The 22608-nt window shown below is 43.6% G+C and overlaps 1 protein-coding gene across 1 annotated transcript; it reads left to right on the top strand.

Moving 5' to 3' along the window:
• The first annotated feature begins 216 nt into the window (after positions 1-216).
• On the top strand, positions 217-22233 carry METTL17 (methyltransferase like 17). Its single transcript, XM_035135058.3, has 14 exons — positions 217-284; positions 2325-2478; positions 3970-4104; positions 4355-4451; positions 10742-10823; positions 12562-12635; positions 12922-13016; positions 14755-14825; positions 15565-15672; positions 16395-16463; positions 17536-17586; positions 19296-19388; positions 20372-20556; positions 21436-22233. Exons 1-14 carry the CDS (start codon positions 231-233, stop codon positions 21551-21553), a joined length of 1386 nt encoding a protein of 461 aa, XP_034990949.3. The 5' UTR covers positions 217-230; the 3' UTR covers positions 21554-22233.
• Positions 22234-22608: the final 375 nt, after the last annotated feature.

Below are 22608 nucleotides of genomic sequence, written 5' to 3'. Positions count from 1 at the left end.
TAATTGGTGACTCTGGGGCCAATCAGCAGCTTAGCGGGCGTGGACACCAGGCGCCTGCCTCTCTGGCTTGTCCTCGCTCTGCATTCTTGTAGGAAAGGAGTGGAGAGTTACGCGCATGCGTTTATATGATATTCGGTCAGTGCCCTTCCCAAGATGGCGGCTGCGATGCGACTCGGGGGAGGGAGGAGCGTTTGTGCGACGGCGCGACGAGAACCCATTCCCTTCCGAAGATGGCGGCTGCGAGGTGCTTGGGGAAAACGTGGAATTATCTTATGGCGTTTAGAGTGGGTATTTTCCCCCCCTTCGCCCCCGTTTATCCGCGAAAGGGCTGGGGGCGCTGTAAACTTTGCATTTAGAGGCTTTCTTTAGGCTTGAGTTTATTAGGTTGTTGTTGTTTAGTCGTTTAGTCGTGTCCGACTCTTCGTGACCCCATGGACCATAGCACGCCAGGCACTCCTGTCTTCCACTGCCTCTTGCAGTTTGGTCAGACTCATGTTCGTAGCTTCGAGAACACTGTCCAACCATCTCGTCCTCTGTCGTCCCCTTCTCCTTGTGCCCTCAATCTTTCCCAGCATCAGGGTCTTTTCCAGGGAGTCTTCTCTTCTCATGAGGTGGCCAAAGTATTGGAGCCTCAGCTTCACGATCTGTCCTTCCAGTGAGCACTCGGGGCTGATTTCCTTAAGAATGGATAGATTTGATCTTGCAGTCCATGGGACTCTCAGGAGTCTCCTCCAGCACCATAATTCAAAAGCATCAATTCTTCGGCGATCAGCCTTCTTTATGGTCCAGCTCTCACTTCCATACATCACTACTGTAGCCTGTGCCATTAATTTGCGGGTGATCAGACTTTGCTGAACTGTGGCTTATGGGAGAATGTGATGCTCTCAGGTTGTAAACCCACCACAGTGTTGACCCAGATAAACCTAAAATGTTGGTGTGTGTTTTAGTTTATTCCTGGTTTTTGAGATTTTTTGGGGGGGGTTGAATTGGTTACACTAATAATTTTATTGCTTCATTCTCTTTTTGAAAACTGCTTCGAGGATGATGTTTTTTTTTAAAGCAACCCAGCAGCATGCAAATGTTATGAAATTGCATGCAGCCTTAATAATTGCAATAATAATAGTGGTGGCGATGAAGACCCCTAACTAAAATGTGGATCCATCAATAACTGTGGTTATTTTTATTCTTTTGGGGCACCACTTGACTTGCTCTGGATCCGGCTTGGTTGTATTTTGTTCGTTTGTTTCATGAAATGTGTGTAAAATTCATACAACCTCAAAGCGGCTTGCAAATGGATAAGACACAAATGTTCCACCCCCAATTTTTGGCTCTGTGACTTGTTGGTTAGCCCACCATTCTCCCCTCACTTGGAAATAATGAAGTTCATGCTTCCACCAGGTGGTTATTTATGCCATGCTAGTCTTATTTGTTTACACTTCTCTTCTCTTTCTCTCTTTGTATGTATTGTATGTATATCTTTTCCACTCAAAGATATGGACGGGGTATAAATAATAAATTATTATTATTAAAGCAGCTCACAACAGCAGCAAGATTGTTTTATGCCAACATAGCTTTGCAACTCTAATTAGACAGGCATTCTGATGATTTTTAGTATTCCCCCCCCCTGGTGTTTTTTTATTGTTGCCCTGATACTTTATGATATGGTGAAATAGATACACTTCTATGAATAAAAGAAAACATTGTGAAATGCATAAAAGCAAACAATTAAAAATTGTTTTGGAGACTAGCAAGTTTGTTTCTCTGAGCTTCTTAGGGATGTGGATGGTCACTGTTTGGCAAAGAGGTGCTGGATTGGGCCTCTCTAGCTTAGCAATGTTGCCCTTCTACTACTTTCCTTAGCCGCATAAACCTGCATTACTCCCTATAGTTCAGTGTTTGAAACTACCATTGTTCTAATCTAGGTGGATTTTGCAACAGGGAATTTCATTAGCACAAGCCGTTTCTGAGCTTAGTACTAAGCCTAAGATTTCAGATTCAAATTGCAGAGTGGAAGGAAAGGAGGACCTTTTTCTGTCTCCCACTTTCAGCTACTCTAAGGAGTATTAGTGGGGGGTGGGTGGGCAGGGTAACGACTAGACCATGTGAAAATGAAATATTTTAGCTCCAGTTCATTCATTTTCAGCTGTGTATTCTGGTTTTTTAAAAGTGTGCCTAGACATTCCATGGTTGTGCCCATAACCTAGTTTTAAGGTGCCATTTAGCTCTTTAATATCTCAGTTTGTAACACTGCTGTAGTTCTGCCTGGCTGCGAACATGTCTTTGGGTCTCCTAACTAGCCCTTTTTTCTGTTTGTCTACCCTCAGGGCCTGGCTACTGTCATACCGAAGGTCTCCCAAGTAGATAATTCTTCCGATTTCTTGGGCAAAATTCCACATCGCCAGCACCCGGGCATCCTCCATCTCAAAAATGTTAGGCTTCCTCCTGAACTGGTAGAAGTAGCTCACTTTCTGGTAACTGGTAAGTAAAACCCATTAACAATGGCACCTCTGTGATATGTGAGGTGGGGTGAAGGGTAGAAGATTCTCATGCACTTCATGGATTTGCTGGGTGGGCTGAGTTCACTCTTCCCAACTCCAGAGGTGCGGAGTTAAAGAATGATTTTGTAATAAACTATTGTTGTTTTCTTGGTCCCATGATGTTGTATATTGGGGCTGGAGAATACGTGACCCTACAGGGTGTGTTGGACTACAACTTCCATTCAGCATGGACAGTAGTCAGAAATAAGAGTTGTAGACCTGTAAACTCTGGAGGACTGCAGGTCCCCTAGCCTTGAAGAGGGAATGGTCCTTGGGACTTGGTTTTCTTATTTTGATGTTAGGTAGAGAGAGAGAGAGAGAGAGAGAGAGAGAGAGAGAGAGAGAGAGAGTATACACACATGTGCAGTGATTGCTTTTTGTTGTATTGTTCCTCTGAGCAATGCAAATGTATCACAAAGGCAGGATATAAATAATCTGCATGAATAAACAACAACAATAATAATATAAAAATAATATTTTGTAGCTTATTCCTCAAGGAGGTGCTGGGATTTGGACTTGCATCAATGAAAAATTAAGCCTTCAAGTGTTGTGGACCTAACTCTGTGCAACTTCCTCTTGCAAAAAGTTAGACAGGCACCATCCCTACTGAGTTTCAGTTTCAGTTCGAAAGCACGAAGTGCAAGTAGATAAATAGGTACCGCTCTGGCGGGAAGGTAAACGGCGTTTCCGTGTGCTGCTCTAGTTCGCCAGAAGCGGCTTAGTCATGCTGGCCACATGACCTGGAAGCTGTACGCCGGCTCCCTCGGCCAGTAAAGTGAGATGAGCGCCGCAACCCCCGAGTCGTCTGCGACTGGACCTAATGTTCAGGGGTCCCTTTACCTTTATATTTTATAGCTGTAAGCTTCCTGGAGACCCACATTGGGAAAAGCAAGATATACATTTCTTTAATCAATAAATAATTAAGCGCTTCCCCACCCTTGTTGTGCAAGTACAGTGGTTCATCTAGTTGCGGACTTAATCCGTTTCGGTGTGCCATTCACAGCCCGAAAAGTCCGCAACAAGAGCGCCTCTTCTGCGCATGTGCGCGGTGTGATTGAGCGCTTGTGCGGGCGGCGAACCCGGAAGTAAAAACTTCCAGGTTTGCTGCATTTGGAAGCTGAAAGTCTGTAACAAGAGCGGAACACAACACGAGGTATGACTGTACACACCCACATTTTGAGTTGGTGACAGATTGGGGAGCAAAAGACTTCTGTTTTGTTGCTGCCTTTATTAAATAATTAAAATTCAAAACCCCTTGCTTATTTAGTGCAGATTTTTTGGGGGGGATGTACTTACTACCCGTTGCTCATCCCCTGATAAGAAAGTTCCCTGCATGTTGATAGCATCATAACAAGCTGAAAAAGAGCTTTGAGTCTTCAAGTTAGAGCTGCTGTAGGTGCCCATACACTGACTAGCTTTTTGTTCCCCCCAGAATCCTCCATGCGGAATCTGGAGCAACAAACCAAGGCCCTCACCAACTACCTGTGGAGCCGCAAACGCCCCCTGGAGGCTGCAGATCTGCACAGGAAGGCTCGTGAATTGGAGCAGAAATTTCAGGAGAAGAAAAGTGAGTGCAGATTTGTGGGGTAGTTGTGGAGGAGACAGTACCTATTTCCAGAGAGTGAGGTTATGACGCTATTCCCAACTTAGCCATGTAACCTGCTGGGCGATCTTGAGCTAGTCACACTCCTTTAGCCTGACTTATCTCACATGTTGTTGCATGGGGATGGGTGGGAGATAGGGGGTTGAATAATGATTTATACTAGTGTGGGAGAAGAGTAGGATTAAATAAAATAATTCGACTTCTTCTGTCTCAGATGCAACGGGCCCTCTGGATGAGCAAGCCGAGGCGAAGCTGCAGAAAAAGGTCTTGGATGCCCTCCGAAAAGCAACTTACCACTGGGAGGAGCTGAAGTGAGTGTCCTGGGGACCTTGCCAGAAACCAAGGACCGGATTCTCTTGGGAAGATTTGGCGTGAGCATAGCATGCCGTCTCATATTGCTGAATGCAGAGTAGCAGATAAAATCCTTTCTTTTTTTGCAAAGCCTTTCTCTTTTTGTTTCACATTCTAAATATAGAGAATAAATATGGTGGCTTATTCCAAACAGAGTAATCTGCAGCAAACTTATGTGGTCCTGGACATGCATTCTTATTTGGCTTCAGATAAATTCATGGAGAGTAGCACTGTCTGTTGGTGGCTGCTATGCAGAATGGATGTTTACTGCTTCTAGTACCAGAGGTAAAGTGGGTCTGAATATCAGCTGCAAGTAGAATAGGGCTATCACCCTCATTTCCTGCTTGTGGGCTTTGCACAATAATCTAGTTAGCCATTATGGGAGCAGAAGGCTGGACCAGATGGGCCATGGTCCTGATCTGTTCTTTTGACAACTATATGCTACCAAATCCATATCCAAATATTTTATATATACTTTTTTTAAAAAATAGATATTTATTGATTTTCACAGTAGAAAAAGGGTTTACAGAAAATTAGAAAGGGTGGGGGAGATATGAGTACAAAAAAGCAAAAATACACAATACAAAAAACAGGAAAAACAGAAAAAACCACAAAGTAAAAAAGTGAATGTCGCGGTCACTCTGACCTGCACATCACCCCCGGACGTTTAACGGTCTATTGGTGATGTGCCTACGACAAACAAATACATTCAGTCACTCACACACCTCAGACCAGGATATCTTAAAATAAAAACAAGATAGTTTATTTGAATGTTCTTATGCGTGATGGTTACGGTACAAAGCTTAAACGGTTTCAAATAACAGATTGTTCCTATACCGGCCTAATACCTCTAAATCTGAATTACCGGCCTATTACCTCTAAAAATAACTAATATTATCTATCACTATTCTCATCACACTGTATCCTGTCTATCTCCCTGTTCAACAACCACCTCAATATTAACCAGCTCTTATCTTCACACCAACTCTAACCTGACTGACTTCAACCAACAACTCCCTTCAACAACAACAACCTCCCTGACTCCAGGGTTGGGGTTTTTATATTCCCCCAGAGCCCTCCCCCTTGGGTTCTTAGGGTTCTAACAGGGTTAACCCTCTACAGCCTGGCTAATTTTTAAACTGATCGCCACAGTGAAAAACTATATAACTTATCTTTATCACAGTGTATATTGGGACCTCCTCGGGTTCCCGTCCCTGTGTTTCTCAAACACACTTCTAATTTAGCAAATTCTACCTCTAATTATTCACTTATAATACTAAATTTCTTATTTTCTATTCTAAAATAACCTCTTTTACCTAATCCACAGATTTATTTACCACTTAATTTCTATTCTTAAAATATTACTTTAGCGTAATTTTTTAGATACAATTTAAAATCTTTCCACTCTTCTTCAATTGCTTGTTCTCCCTGGTTGCGGATTCGTCCGGTCATCTCTGCCGGTTCCATAAATTCCATTATCTTCATCTGCCATTCATCAATCGTTGGTAACGTTTGCTGCTTCCAATATTTAGCAATCAAATGTCTCGCTGCTGCGGTGGCATACATGAAAAAAGATACCTTTCTCTTGGGAATCTCCTTCCCTACAATGCCCACTAGGAATGCCTCTGGTTTCTTCACAAATGTGCCTTTTAGCACTTTCTTAAGTTCATTATAAATCTTATTCCAGAAGTCATTCACCAGTGGACATGTCCACCACATGTGGTAAAATGAACCTATTTCTTTCTTGCATTTCCAACATTTATTATCGTTGTTGTGGTAAATCTTTGCTAGCTTTTCTGGTGTAAGATACCATCTATACATCATTTTCATTATATTCTCCTTTAATAAACTACACGCAGTAAACTTAATATTTTCCTTCCACAACTTCTCCCAATCCTCTATCATAATATCATGTCCCACATCCTTTGCCCACAAAATCATAGCATTTTTAGTTTGTTCATCTTTTGTATGCCATTCTAGCAGCAATTTGTACATTCTCGAAAGTATTTTCGTCTTAGGTTCTAGCAATTCTGTTTCCACCTTTGACCTCTCAATTTGGAAACCAATTACTCTATCCATTTTAAACACTTCATTTATCTGATGATATTGGAGCCAATCATCCAATTTACCTTTCAACTCCTCATATGTTTTTAATTTAAATTGGTCTCCATCTTGAATCAACAAATCTCTATATTTCAACCAACCGGTCTCCATATTTAATCTTTTACGAACCTTGGCCTCCAAAGGCGAGAGCCAATTTGGCGTTTTTCTTTCTAATAAATCTTTATATCTGGACCAAACCTTGAACAATGAATTTCTAACAATGTGTCTTTTAAAACTTCCATGGGCCTTAACCTTATCGTACCACACGTATGCATGCCAACCATAGACATTATCATAACCTTCTAAATCCAAAATATTAGCATTTTCCAGTGTAAACCACTCTTTCAACCAGCAAAAGGCAGCTGCTTCATAGTAAATTTTAAGATCAGGCAGAGAGAAGCCTCCTCTTTGTTTGTCATCAGTCAATTTCTTATATTTAATTCTTGGCTTCTTCCCTTGCCATATAAATTTTGATAGCACCTTTTGCCATTCCTTAAAACAAGTCAGCTTTTCAATTATTGGCAGTGATTGAAATAGAAACAACATCTTTGGCAATACATTCATCTTAATCGTTGCTATACGGCCCAACAAAGACAATTTCAGGTTGGTCCACATTTCTAAATCCTTCTTAACTTCATTCCATAATTTCACATAATTGTCCTTAAACAAATTTAAATTTTTTGCAGTCATATACACACCAAGGTATTTCACTTTTTTAACAAAAGATAAACCAGTTGTTTCTTGCAGTTTCTCTCTCTCTTCCTTATTCAAATTTTTATCTAGTACTTTAGTTTTTGATTTGTTCAGTTTGAAACCTGCTACCCTTCCAAACTCTTGAATAACTTCCAGAGCCCTCTGTACACTGGACTCTGGATCTTGTAAAGTTAACACCAAATCATCAGCAAAGGCTTTAAGTTTATATTGTCTCTTCCCTACGGTCACACCTTTTATTTCATCATCTTTTCTAATCCTGTCAAGTAGGACTTCCAGGACCGATATAAAAAGCAAAGGAGAGAGAGGGCACCCTTGTCTTGTACCTTTCTCAATTCTAATCTCATCTGACACCATATTATTCACGATTATCTTAGCTTTTTGATCTGAATAGATTGCTTTTACTCCATTCAAAAATCCACTGCCCATTCCCATTTTTTCTAAATTTCTTTTTAAAAATAGCCAAGAAATATTGTCAAACGCCTTTTCCGCATCTATAAACATAAAAATGGCTTTTTTGTTTATCTTCTGCTCCAGCATTTCCAACATGTCAACTATATTCCTAATGTTGTCTTTCAAATGCCTCCCCGGAAGGAAGCCGGCTTGATCTTGATGAATAAAGTCTTTCAAAACCCTTTTCAATCTGGAGGCTAAAATGTTTGCAAATATTTTATAATCCACATTAAGTAATGATATTGGGCGATAGTTCTTAACTTGCGTTCTATCCGTGTCCGGTTTTGGTATCAGAGTGATGTAGGCCTCTTTCCAAGATTCGGGGGCCTCTCCTCCATTCAAAATTTCATTGCATAAATCTTTCAAAGGTTGTACTAACCAGTCTTTCATTGTCTTATAATATGCATCTGTCAAACCATCCGGTCCTGGGGTCTTGCCCGACTGCATTTGTTGTATAGCATATTCCACTTCTTACGTTGATATCTGTTGGGAAAGTAGGGATTTATTCTCTTCTGGGATTTTATGCAGCCCGAATTCGTCCAAAAATTGCTCCACTTCCTCTTTATTTTGATTTTCTTGTTTGTACAATTGTTTAAAATATTTCTGAAAAGATTTTTGTATCTCTGTCGGGTGTTCCAGATGCTTTCCATCTTGCACTAGACTTACAATAGTGTTCAATTTCTGCCTCTTCTTCAATTGCCATGCCAGTAACTTTCCACATTTATTTGCTGACTCAAAAGGATTTCTGTTTCATCCATTTAATTTTGGATTCGATTTCTTGATTCATCAATTTAGAAAATTGGACTTGCAATGCCTTAATTTCTTTCTGCACCTGTTGATTTTTAGGGTTTTCCCTCAATTTCCTTTCTTTTTCTTTCATTTGATTTAGAATCTTTTATTTATTCGCATTAGATTCTTTTTTCTTTATTGCATTCTGTTGAATTAGAAATCCTCTCATCACTGCTTTACTGGCATCCCAAACAATTTTTTTCTCAGTTGTAGTCCTTAAATTTATCTCAAAATAATCTTTCAATACTTTTTGAGCTTTCTCCACTATTTTCTCATTTCTTACTAACGCTTCATTCATTCTCCATCTGAAAGTTCCCTGGAGAGATATCCTTAAGTCTAATAGTACAGCATTGTGATCCGAGCAAGTTCTTGGGCAAATCTCAACACTATTTATTCTTGGTCCTAACTCTTTTGTAATCCATATGTAATCGAGACGACTCCACGATTGTTGAGAATTTGAAAAAAAAGTCTGGTCTTTTTCCAATGGATTTTTCAATCTCCAAGTATCAATCAGATCAAAATTTTCAATCAAATCAAAGAAAGACTTTGGCAGTCTTCCTTCTTTGGTACAGGACTGTCTTTGTGATCTGTCCATTAATGTAGAGACCACTCCATTCATGTCTCCCATTAAGCATAATTTGTAATCCAAATAGTCCAAGAGTTTATTATGTAGCTTCTTAAAAAATTCCGATTTTCCATCATTTGGTGCATAGACTCCCAGAATTAAAAAAATTTCGCCTTGCGATGAAATTTCCACAGCGACGTATCTCCCTTCTTCATCTTTAAATATTAACTTTGGCTTTAGTTTTTCTTTCACATAAATCACCACACCTCTCTTTTTAACATCCGAAGAGATGAATTCTTCACCAGACTTGTTGTTCTTTAAAAGTCTTTGATGTGCTCTTGTAATATGAGTTTCCTGGAGACATATTATGTCTAATCTTTGTTTTGCTAAAGTATGGTAAACTTCATTCCTTTTCTGTTTCGAATTCAAGCCATTCGAATTCCATGACAAAATCCTCAGTGACATCTTTAAATTGCTGCTGCAGCTCCTGCTCCCAAGAAAGAATCTGAGTCTAACTCAATCGGGTGTCCTGGTTGACCTGGAGTGGAGGTTGCTAAGCCAACTCTTAACAACTCTCTCTCGTGGTTCTGAAGAAATTCTCTCTTCTGCTGAACTGACCTGATCTTTATCTTCTTCTGTTGAAATTGAAAATTCAAGCCCTCCGGTAGTTCCCACTTGTAATTAATCCCTTGCCTCTTCAAGATGGCTACCAAATCAGAATATTGGGATCTCAGGTCCAAAAAGAATTTTGGTAGGTCTTTAAAAATTATTATTGGCGTTCCTTGGACCTTTAAGGTCTTCTCGTAGTGTAGGCCCAAAATCCTATCTCTTTGTTCTCTTGTTTGAAATGACGAGCTTTCCAAAATCGGAATTTTTTAAGAAGCTACATAATAAACTATATATACTTTTTTTGCTGTTGCCTGCCTTTTGAGACTCACGCCCGCCTCTGTTCATATTTTGTCTTAACGCTAAGAACTAGAAGATTGTTCATTATTACTTAAATGGAAAGCTGAGGTTCTCAAATGGTTGAATTAAAATTGGCTAGCCTGCAGAAGACACCTGGCTCTTTATTGTAACAGGGATAAGTCGATAGCAAGAACCGGTAAAGGGACCCCGACCATTAGGTCCAGTCGTGACCGTCACTGGGGTTGCGGCGCTCATCTCGCGTTATTGGCCGAGAGAGCTGGCGTACAGCTTCCAGATCATGTGGCCAGCATGACAAAGCCGCTTCTGGCGAACCAGAGCAGCACACGGAAACGCCGTTTTCCTTTCTGCTTTAGTGGTACCTATTTATCTACTTGCACTTTGACGTGCTTTCGAACTGCTAGGTTGGCAGGAGCTGGGACCGAGCAACAGGAGCTTACCCCGTCGTGGGGATTCAAACTGCCAACCTTCTGATCGGCAAGCCCTAGGCTCTGTGGTTTAACCCACAGTGCCACCCGCGTACCGGGTGAGAACCGGTGTAGAACCGGTAGTAGAGCAGATTCAACTCATTACACAATTTAGACCAGTGGGGAACTCTTGCTCAGCCCTTTTTTGTGGTACAGTGCTTTCCCATTTCTCTCAGTGGCACAGGCTGTGAGAATTGTGCTCCTTGCTGACTTGGTTATGTGGTTTGTCTTTTCCTAGGTACACTGAAGAACTCAGCTTTATATACATGGCAGCCCGGATGGACGGGGTTTTTGCAGCTGTGACACGAGCTTTCCATGAAGTGAGTTGACGTTTCAAGTTTTTAGTGGGTGGAGCAGGGTGAGAAGATGGCTGTGTAGTACATTTTCAAAACAACTTGGTGGCTATGAATTTACTAGTAGTTAAAACACCACCACCAAACATTCATTTGGTAAAACTCTGGATTATTCAGGCCTGGGGCTAGTGCAGCATCATTTAGATATGAGAACCCCAGTTTCTCATCCCCTTTGAGCAAAGGCTTTGCTTTGTTGGGGTCTTTTGACAAGCCCTACCTTTATGTAAACAAAACAAAAAAACCAGAGGGGTTCTGTCTCCATCCATTGGCCCAAAGGAACAAGAGCCATGAATAGTTTCAAGAGAAGATCAGGCTGACCTGAGCTGCATATAAATGCCTTGCTATGGATCACCGCTTTGTCCTGGCCTTGAATAACGGATCACACACCCCCTCTACATTTTCCCTCAGCACCTCTTCCTCATACGTCTTGCCTTTTTATTTTTGGGTTTGTAAGATGGTTTGCAAACGCCCCACCCCACCAATTGGTATGAGCGAATTTGGCAAACAGTAATTTGCCTCTGCAAACAGGATTAAAAATGCAGGGATGAATAAAATAGATATGGCTTGGGTTCCCTGCCCCTCATATAAATGCTTTCTGAGCCTGTGGTCAGTATTTCATTCTTGGTGACCACCTGGGGGCCAAATGACAGTGGATAGGGTGAGAGGCAAAAGTATGCAGATCAGGAAACAAAGTTTGTTCAATAGGCTAGTTTCTATACGCATCCACATGCACACACCTCTATCTTCCTACCCTGGTGAGCAGGAGACATTGATTTATACCCTGCCCACTAAATGTCAGGTAGTTGTTTATCTCCTTGACCTCCGATGGAAGGGCGTTCCACAGGGCGGGTGCCACTACTGAGAAGGCCCTCTGTCTGGTTCCCTGTAACCTCACTTCACGTAATGAGGGAACCGCCAGAAGGCCCTCGGTGCTGGATCTCAGTGTCCGAGCTGAATGATGGGGGTGGAGATGCTCCTTCAGGTATACAGGACCAAGGCAGTTTAGGGCTTTAAAGGTCAGTACCAACACTTTGAATTGTGCTCGGAAACGTTATCGCACTGTAGGGTGCGTTTGTAAATACCGTACCCTACTTTCAAACGGCGAACAGGCTCATTTTTTTTCTTTTTTTGTATACAATTTTTATTAAATTTTCTAAGTTACATTTCAAAATACTCATTTAAACAACCTTAAATCAATGGCTTCCCTTCTTCCCTTTCCATGGTTCATTTTGCATACCATACATCCCTGCATATTTTACATGAACTAAACCATTCAGTAATCCATTGTTACATCCATCAAAACTTATCTACACTGTTGAATTTATCTTAATGCTACCAGTGTTTTTCAATGAACACAGTTTTCACCCATATATTCAGTAAATATTTTCCAGTCTTCTTTAAACATGCATTCTTCTTGTTCTCTTATTCTATATGTTAAATCTGCAAGCTGTGCGTATTCCATCAGTTTAAGTTCCCATTCTTCTTTGTTTGGGACCTCTCTCATTTTCCATTTTGGGGCTAACAAAACATGGGCCGCAGTAGTAGCATCCATATAAATAGTCTTCTTCTTTTTTTAACACCTGGGAATTTCCCTCTGAATTATCCCCAACAAAAAGGACTCTGTTGTTGTTTTTTTGAAAGGTTCATATGTATGTTCAATGGACAGACAGGTTTACGAAGCAATTTCTCTTTTTGTCTCCTTCAGATCCAGAAGAGAGTCTCGGACTTTGAGCCGCGCACCCTGTTGGATTTCGGCTCAGGAACGGGCGCTGTCACCTGGTGAGAAATCATGTTAATTCCTGAGCAGCATTGAGGGAGGGAACAATTTATGTAAATAGGGGTGGGGAAGCTGTGGCCCTCCTGCTGCTGGACTCTTAACTCCCATCAGCCAGCAGGTCCGTGGTCAAGAATAGTAGTAGCTGTATTCCAGTATCTGGAGGGCCACGGGTTCTTTATCCCTGATCCAGGAGTCTTTCCATCCTAGCAGCTTGGATCTTGTTAGAAGAGACCATTCATAGACGTGCCACCCTGCTCCTTCCTTCCCTCTCCTTCCGCTTCACTTTAGGGCAGCACGCGGCATCTGGGGCAAGAGTATCAACGAGTACATGAACATCGATAGTTCGGCTTCAATGTTAGCCTTAGCTGAGAGGCTGATGAAAGGTGAGAGTTGTGAGTGGTGCTATGTGGAGAACTTCGTGGGGGGGGGGGGAGTTCTCCTTTGCCGGACATCTATCCAGGAGCCCTATCATGCCGGTGAAATACATCCCCGTCCTGCCCCATCCTTGATTAAAAGGTAGGATGCCAGATGCCCAGTGAATGGGGAAATTATATGCAGGGACCATTGAAATGGTGGGAAGCTCTGCCCCTTTGCCCCTTTGTTGTGATTTGCACAGGGCAGTTCAATGTAACCCTACTCTTTAGTGATGTAGCGGTTAAGAGCGGTAGACTCGTAATCTGGGGAACCGGGTTTGCTTCCCCGCTCCTCCACATGCAGCTGCTGGGTGGCCTTGGGCTAGTCACACTTCTTTGAAGTCTCTCAGCCTCACTCACCTCACAGAGTGTTTGTTGTGGGGGAGGAAGGGAAAGGAGATTGTTAGCCGCTTTGAGAGTGGGAGTGAAAGGTGGGACATCAAGTCCAAATTCTTCTTCTACTACTCTTTAAGCATCAAACCTGCGTCTGGGCCATATGGCTTCAGACCCTTTCCGTACTACAATTCCCACCCATTGCCACTAGAATCATGGGAGCATAGGAACTGCTCCATCTGGTATGCTCCATCTGGTATGCAGGATGAGACCCTAGCAGCCCACAGACTGTATCGCCAGAGTAGTGCATGCTCTGGTTATCTCCCGCTTGGACTACTGCAATGTGCTCTACGTGGGGCTACCTTTGAAGGTGACCCGGAAACTGCAACTCATCCAGAATGTGGCAGCTAGACTGGTGACTGGGAGCGGCTGCCAAGACTATTTTACACCGGTCCTGAAAGACCTAACATTGGCTCCCAGTACGTTTCCGAGCACAATTCAAGGTGTTGGTGCTGGCCTTTAAAGCCCTAAATGGCCTCAGCCCAGTATACCTGAAGGAGCATCTCCACCCCCATCATTCTGCCCGGACACTGAGGTCCAGCTCCGAGGGCCGGCCTTCTGATGGTTCCCTCACTGCTAGAAGTAAGGTTACAAGGAACCAGGCAGAGGGCCTTCTCAGTAGTGGTGCCCGCCCTGTGGAATTCCCTCCCATCAGATGTCAAGGAAATAAACAACTATCTGACCTTTAGAAGACATCTAAGGGCAGCCCTGTTTAGGGAAGTTTTTCATGTTTGATCATTTATTGTGTTTTTAATGTCCTGTTGGAAGCCACCCAGAGTGGCTGGGGAGGCCCGGCTAGATGGGTGGGGAATAAATAAATAAATAAATATACAGGGCCAGGCCATTGGTCTATCTTTCTCAGTACTGTCTACACTGGCTGGCTGTCACTCCCCAAGGTTTGAGCAGGAGTATCTCCCAGCCCTACCTGGGGATACCCTGTTTCTCATATTTTAAGACATACTCATAAAATAAGCCATAGCAGGATTTTTAAGCATTCAAGGAATATAAGCCATACCCCAAAAATAAGACATAGTGATAGGCGCATTAGCAATGCCGGCCGCGGCAGGAGGAGGAGGAAAAAAATAAGACACCCCCTGAAAATAAGCCATAGTGTGTTTTTTTGAGGAAAAAATAAATATAAGACATGTCTTATAATATGAGAAACACGGTATTTGATTGAGTTTAGCACATTTTGCATGCAAAACATACATTCTACTCACTGAGTTACAGCACTTCACCTGTTGTATTTGAGCTCCCACAAACCTTTCCTTGCTTCTACCTTTGTTTTTGTTTTGTTTTTTAAAACAATACCCAGGCATTTCTGGGGACAAGAATATATGCATCCCAGGAGTCTACTTTCGGCAGTTCCTCCCAGTTTCACCAAAGGTAATAATAACTCATCATCTTATTTTCCTCCCAGTGGCAGCTGCACTCAGAGCAGGATGAGTCCCAGGGGGTCTCGTTAAATCCCCATTCAGGTGCCTATGGTCCCACTTAAGGATTTCCCACTTGAACTGTTTAACTTCCACATCTAAACAGGTTCCCCCTCCCATTCCCCAGGCTTAATGATTGGAATTGGTCTTCACCTGAGTTTGTTTTAAAATACTTCTTAAGCTGTGTAAATTTTCCATTTAAAAAAACCCTGCAAGTGACCAACTTTTGCTACACTTAAGAATAATCAGAGATTTTCTCGAATAATACCAATGGCTTGAGCCATAAGGAAGTTCATGGGAGGGATTTTTTGTGTCTTCTGCTACTTCCACCAGATCCTCAACATACCCCTTAAAAATATCCAGTATAAGGAGGCCTCTTCCTCCCTCCCCAACTGCTGCCAGCCACCACCAGTTGGATCATTGCCCCGTGAAGTAGGTTAAGCTGAGAGTGTACCTTTGTCACAGTCACCCAGGAAACGTCATGGCAGAGCAGAGCGTGGACTGATCTTCCCAGTCTAAAAGTCCAAGAGCTTGACCGTTACACTGCAGAAATTGTCCACGCTGGCTCTAAATTAAACTTTTGGCCTTTTTTCTTTTCTTTCTTTTTTAAAGGACCCTAAAATTTGTAATTGAATACCCTGTTCCTACATATTCCAGCCCCATCTCTCTCTCTCCCTTTGCTCCACATGCAGGTGAAATTTGACCTTGTGGTTTCTGCTTTCTCACTCAACGAACTCCAAAGTTATGCTCAGAGAGTGGAGACAGTGCAGACACTCTGGAGAAAGACAGGTGGCTTTTTGGTAAGTGGGCAAACAGCTTGCCCGTCTGATACTGTGTTTCTCCCCCTAAGTACGTGCAACTGAAGCAACCACATATACCTTCCCTGTTAATCTTCCTTCCATTCTTCTGTTCCAGGGATGGGGAATAACTGGGTGTGGCCCATGCGGCCTCCCTACCCATCCTGCAGCATATCCTTGCCTCCTCTCTGCCCTCACTCCCTGTATTGCAGTAAGGCTTGGAGAAAGCTACCTATCTGGACCCTGCACACATATTACACACTCACCATAATTAGAGGTGAGGGTGTGTGGGGAGCTCCTATTGGCTCCAGTAAATGGAGGGGGGTATGCAATTTCTATCGTCTCTGAAATTCCCTCTTTTTCTCTGACTGTGACCTGGATTTATTGAATGAAAAGGGGGCTCCTGATTCTTAGGGCAACTCAGAGGAAACTCTGAGCTGCTGTTCCTGGATCACCAAGTCACGGCGCTGAGACAGCAGCAGAAAGTGGAGGCACCTGCTTCCCCTATTTAAAAAATCTTAAGATTGTAAGCTCCCTGGGACAGGGATTTCTTCTCATGTGCTTGGCAAAGTGCCTTGCCCGCTGGTGGTTCTATAGATAGTAACAACTTTCCCTTGCATTCCATGCACTGCAGAAGCCTGCTCTTGTTTGGGAATGGGGGGGGGGTGGGACTGTTGCTCAGCACCACCCAGTGTATAGTCTCTCCCTTGCCTTCATTTTTCCAGGTTCTGGTAGAGAACGGGACCAAAGAAGGTCACCAGATGCTCATGGAAGCCCGGGATCTTATATTAAAGGTGAGGCACTTCTCTGTTGTGTGGCTTAAAGAAATGCATGCAGGCTATAAAATAGGAGTTGACGACATTTTTGGACCTGCGAGCAAATGCTAGGGGTGCAACCCCTGACTTCTTCCTGCTCCCCAGGGACAGGAAATGTGTGTGTGCGCGTATACACACAGCCTTTAAAAGTGCTGAGTGAGCAAGTGGGAATGAGTGTCCTCCTTCCACCTTCCTCTTCCAATTCTGCGTACTCTCCATGGGACAAAAGGTGATAATAGAATAGAATAGAATAGATCTTTATTGTCTTTGTCCCTTTGTGGGAAGAACAAAATTTCTCGGTTGCTATATCAACTCAACTCAAATAAGACACTCCACATAAATTAAAATACTAATAAGCGCATTACAATACAGAACAATATAACAAATAAATACGATGACTTCAGAGTCCAGAGTTTCCATTTAAGGCCAAGATTGCTCTAGGAAAGAAACTGTTCTTGATTGCCTCATAACTAAGGGGGGCAGTGAGTGTGGGCACCAGAAGACAACATCAAGGGTGCCGTTACACCCATAGGTGCTGTGTTGGTGACCCCTGAAATAAAAGCATTGTTTAAAAAAAGGATATCGTGCCAGGAAGCACGTCAGCCTCCTTCTCTTAGACTGATTATTGCTTTATGTCTTCCCCAAAGTTTTTCTTTGGAGCATGGACTGTAATTAATGAGTTTAAGATTCATCATTTCCCTCTTGAAGGCTTTTAACCCCAAACTCTTCTAATTAACAAAACCGCTCCAGATTACCACTCTTATTTGCCCAGATACTTAAAAATCCAATTTTAATTAAAGAAGGAAAGTTCATTCCCTCCCACCATAATTTTAACAGCCATTTAGGCTTGTCTCCATTTCAAATGGGCCTGAACCTTTAAACAAGTTGATAGGGCTGTCCCTTTGGTGGCTGCACCTGCTCGACCTCTGGCCCCTGTATTTTCATCAATATTTAGCTTCCTTGCCCATGATCGAGGAAGGACTGTGAGAATGACATGCATGACTGTTTAAATGAATTATGCTTCTCTACCCCCATCCATCTTCTTCTGTAGGGCACAGATGAAGTAGTTCATGATCCCAGAGAGCCTTCCATTTTTGCCCCGGTGAGTTTTGAAATTTCCCTGAAGCTAGATTGAGTGAAAAGGAACTGCTGCTGCTGAATCCCAAGAAGGAGGTCTTGTGGATGGTTCCTAGGTCCAGGAATTAGGTGATTTACCTGTTCTGGACAGAATTATATCCCCCCCCCCAAAAAAAGGAACAGGTGCCTCATTTGGGAGTGGTCCAGTCTTCATGGCTTAGGAGCACCTTTTGCCATCTTCGTCTGATTTGCCACATACAGTTGTTCCTGTTGTTAACCTCAAGTCTGGACTACTGTAATGAACTGTATGTGGGCCTGTCCTTGAGGCTGGACTGGAAGCTGCAGCTAGGTTGCTGAACGTGGTGCAGCATAGGTAATGCCCCTCTTGAGAATTGCACTGACTGCCAGTATAGAACAGAGCCAGGTGTAAGCTTCTTGTATTGACATAGAGGGCCCTGAGCGATTTGAGACCCGACTACTTGAGGAACCGTCTTCTCCCACATCGAGCTGCTGTGTCACAGAGATCAGATAGTGACGTATTGTTGGTCAAGTTTTGCATCACAGTAATTGAGATAGGGCATTTTCTGTTGTGACACTGGCTCCAAGGAGCTGGTTAATGTCCCTTTCTTGAAAACCTTCCACCCCATCTTCTGGCAACTGGAACCTATCCCGTTTTGGTTTGAATATATTATTGTTCCATGTTTTATATTGTATATGGGGTTTTTATTGCTGTGATTTTTAGCGGTGTTGTTGTACACCTGCCCTGTGATTTTGAATGAAAGCCAGTCTAGAAATGTTTTAAATGTACAGTGGTACCTCGACATACGAATGCTTCGACTTCCGAAGGTTTCAACTTATGAAGTCGACAACCCCAAAAGTCTTTTCGCCCCGCGCGCGTTCTGAGCCTGCGCAGAAGCACAAAAATCACGCTTCGCGCATGCGCAGAACGGGCGCTTCGGCATCCAAAAATCTTGACTTACGAAGAGCGCCGCGGAACTGATTGTCTTCGTAAGTCGAGGTACCACTGTACAATATAAATAACAGTACCAAAACTGTCAAACAGATACGTGAGAGTAGTGGGAAGCTAATATGTAGTTCAGATATAACTATCTCAGTATGATAAACCCACAATGAACAACCTGATGCCCCCCAGATGTTGCTGAACTACAGCTCCCATCATCCCAGCCCATTTGCCATGCTGGCTAGGGCTGATGTGTTTTGGGAGTCCCAACAATTTCTGGAGGGCACCAACCCCTAAGGTAAAGCAAGGTCTTTTAGACTGAGAATGAGTGCTGTTTCTGCAAGTTTACTCTATCCATCTCTTGTGTGTTTGAATTCAGTATTTCTGGGGCTTGTTAAACCACAATCTCCTGTTTCATTCTAACTGAAGACTCGCTTGGAACCTTGGGAAAAAATACTGTGGTTTGCAATCTGTTTTAGTGGGCGGAACATAAACCACGGCTTCTAAATTGTACCAAGTGTGTAAGAAATCCCACAGGTTTTGAAATGAGATGCAGGAAACAGGACCAAGATCATTTCATCTGGACCGTGTCTAATAAATTCTTCCATTTAGAGCAATGTGGAGTAGATAGGATGCAAAGTCTTGTTAATGGGGGTGGGGCGGCTGTGGGCAAATTAGACTTTGGTTGTCTTCTATTCCCAGAGAGATAAATAACCCTATCATAACCTGATACTAAAGGATCTTTCTGCCCTTTCTCTCTCTCTTGTGCTCAGTGTCCGCACCATTTGCCATGCCCTCGTTTGTCGCCTGACCGTATCCTGCCATGTAACTTTACCCAGACATATTTCCCGCTGCCTTTCAGTTGGGTGAGTTTCTGCTTGTTCCACATGCAATGCTTTCCCACATTGTACGTTGGTCAACCTCCTGGTGTGTTCGATCAGCTTGGGGTGCTAGTGTAGTTACGAGCAATAGGCTGGTTGGCTCAGCTTCCCTCGTTTCCAATGTAACTTAACTATGTCTCCCTACCTTAAAAGGTAAAGGGACCCCTGACCATTAGGTCCAGTCGTGACCGACTCTGGGGTTGCGGCGCTCATCTCGCCTTATTGGCCAAGGGAGCCGGCGTACAGCTTCCAGGTCATGTGGCCAGCATGACAAAGCTGCTTCTGGCGAACCAGAGCAGCACACAGAAATGCCGTTTACCTTCCTGCTGTAGCAGTACCTATTTATCTACTTGCACTTTGACGTGCTTTCGAACTGCTTGGTTGGCAGGAGCAGGAACCAAGCAATGGGAGCTCACCCCGTCGCGCGGATTTGAACCGCCAACCTTCTGATCGGCAAGCCGTAGGCTCTGTGGTTTAACACACAGCGCCACCCATGTCCCTACGTTACAGACTGCGAAAAAGCATATTGAGCCCTTTTATTAGTTGTCGCCATGCAGGCAGGCAGTTCTCCTGCACAGCAGGGGCACAAATCTATGACATAGCACGCTTGAGAGCATGCACAGAGCCAATAAAAACCTGCTCACTTGTCCACGGTGAAGTGTTTTGCATTGTTTTTGTTACATAGACGCTTTTCCTGTGCCTGAACGATAACGGGCAACGAGGCATGTTACTAGGCTCCATTAACAGCATCTGTCAAATAAGCTGCCCTTCTCCCTTCACCTCTCTCATCCTGGAGGATCAGGGCTGGGAAATGCTGGCAGGCTGAACCGGATAGGGAGTCGGGCAGCTCAGTTAATCCACACCTGATTAAACATGAAGCCAACTTCAAGAGTTGGATTGCCCTTTAGCAAAGGCTGGGAAGCAAATTAGTCATTTCCCCCTTCCTAACCTTCTGTGTCTTCCTCCAGAACCCACCACAGAAGGAGGAGAAGTTTTCATACCTGATTCTACGCAGAGGATCAGGAGAACTGGAGCAGCTCTGGCCTCGGATCACAAAGCCTGTCCTTTGTCGTACCCGCCATGTCCACGTCCACCTGTGCTGTCCCGATGGCAACCTTCAGCACGCAGTGATTACTTCAAAGAAACACAGCAGGTACTGGATCTCTTCTCCCAAAGGTGGGAGGGGCCTTGGTTCTAGACTCTCATTCATTCTCTGGGTGGCGCATTGGGTGTAGACCAGGGGTCAGCAATCTTTTTCAGCAGGGGGCCGGTCCACTGTCCCTCAGACCTTGTGGCGGGCCGGGCTATATTTTGAAAAAAATTTTTTTGAATGAATTCCTATGCCCCACAAATAAATAAATAAAAGGACACATTCTGCTCATGTAAAAACATGCTGATTCCCGGACCATCTGCGGGCCGGATTGAAAAGGCGATAGGGCCGCATCCGGCCCCTGGGCCTTAGTTTGGGAACCCCTGGTGTAGACTTTCCCCCTACTTCTAATATTTTTATTTTATTTCAAGATTCAAAATTATACTTTGTCACTCAACAGTTATACAGTGGTACCTCATGTTGCGAACGGGATCCGTTCCGGCGGCCCGTTCGCAACATGAAAAGGCTGCAACATGAAGCGCCACATCTACGCACGCGTGTGACGCAATGCGGTGCTTCTGTGCATGCACAAAGCGCAATTTAGCACTTCTGCGCATGTGCGCAGGTCACGGATGTGCTGAACCCGGAAGTAACATGAAAAGAGGCAACCCGCAGCGCAGGTATGACTGTAATCCTATTCCACTTTAATTCTCTAGATAAAGTAACTGAAAGAATGATCAAGGCACCGGAGTAACTTCCCTTTGAGGAAGATTATATCATTTGGGGCTTTTAGCTTAGAGAAATAGCCGGTAAAGTGTCCGTTTGTGTGTAGCACAATAGAGGTTTATAATATTATGCGTCGTGTGGAATATGTAGACAGGGAGAGGTTTTTACACCCCCTCTCATGTAGGGATCATCTTCGTCCATCATTCTCTCCTACAGGGATCTTTACAGATGTGCCCGGAACAGTAATTGTGGAGACCGCCTCCCTGTTTCGAACCTGGATAGCGAGCCAGACTCGGGAGAAGAGAGAAGCGACACGGATGAAGATCACAGTTGACGGGAGCTCTGTACAGCCACCTTCCTCATCCCAGTGTATACCACATCCTCTTAAGAGGCAACTTGCATCAGATTGGCTTACAAATGCTGGATGGCTTTCCAGAATCCATGAGCTGGTTGGATAAACTGGTGCCACAAGTCACATTTCCAGGCCTTCCTGGCCTGGTGGGGGAACTGTGGGATCTTAGAGAGCAGAAGGTTTCAGTAAGCTTCAGGCAGTTTTGTATCACTGTTAAACATACTGAAGTTGTTCCTGCTCCTTGGAGACACACTGTGCATGTATTTAATGTTGATCTGTTTTTCTGCGGTCCTACATGGTCGCATATTTATTCATAAACTCCAAAGAGTCATTTTCTGCTTAACCAGTCACCAGAGGTGCTTTGCCAGTCTATATTCTCTGTCTGACGTGTGCAGATTGTAGGCTGAAAACAAAACATCAAGCACTCTGGTGTATCTTTGTGCTGCTACCCCCTTTCAGGTAGTAGGGCGTACATGGTTGAACCTTTAAATCCCTCTACTATTCTCACTTCTCTAAAATCTATCTGTTCAAGACCCCTGTATTGTGGGAAAGGATAGCTCCAAACCTCCCTGGTATTGTATTTGTAGGAGGAATGTTACGGGAGAAAACTTCCAGAAAGATCTCCTCCCATGCAAAATAATAATACGGTAATTGTATTGCAAGGTGCTTCTGCTTGTTTGTCCTAGTTCTTAGGTAAAGTCCCTGTTTGAAGGGGCTGAGTAAACCTGTTGGGGCACTTACTCTCATATGGACCCAGTAGGAGGCTTAATGCAGCTGGACTGCATGGGAAGCCTTGCCTATGCGTGGGGAACCTGTGAGTCCCTGGAGATCAGGCTTCCATTGGTCTCCCATGGTCAGGGATGATGGGGGTGGTTGTCCAGCACTATCTGGACCACCTTAGACAAGCCACCTTTAGGCTGGGAGGAGCTGCCTTTGGGGCTTAGTGCAGATGAATTTCTCCTTTAGAACGTGGACAGTCAGGTTGGATAAAGAATGTCAAAGCAGCAGAGATCCTTTCCCTTTCTTCCAGGCAGGCT

The sequence above is a fragment of the Zootoca vivipara genome, chromosome 12, assembly GCF_965207765.1.
Source record: "Zootoca vivipara chromosome 12, rZooViv2.hap1.1, whole genome shotgun sequence".
NCBI lineage: Eukaryota > Metazoa > Chordata > Lepidosauria > Squamata > Lacertidae > Zootoca > Zootoca vivipara.
The sequence above is the reverse complement of the archived record's forward strand: the minus strand, read 5'-3'. Positions and strand labels throughout refer to the sequence as shown.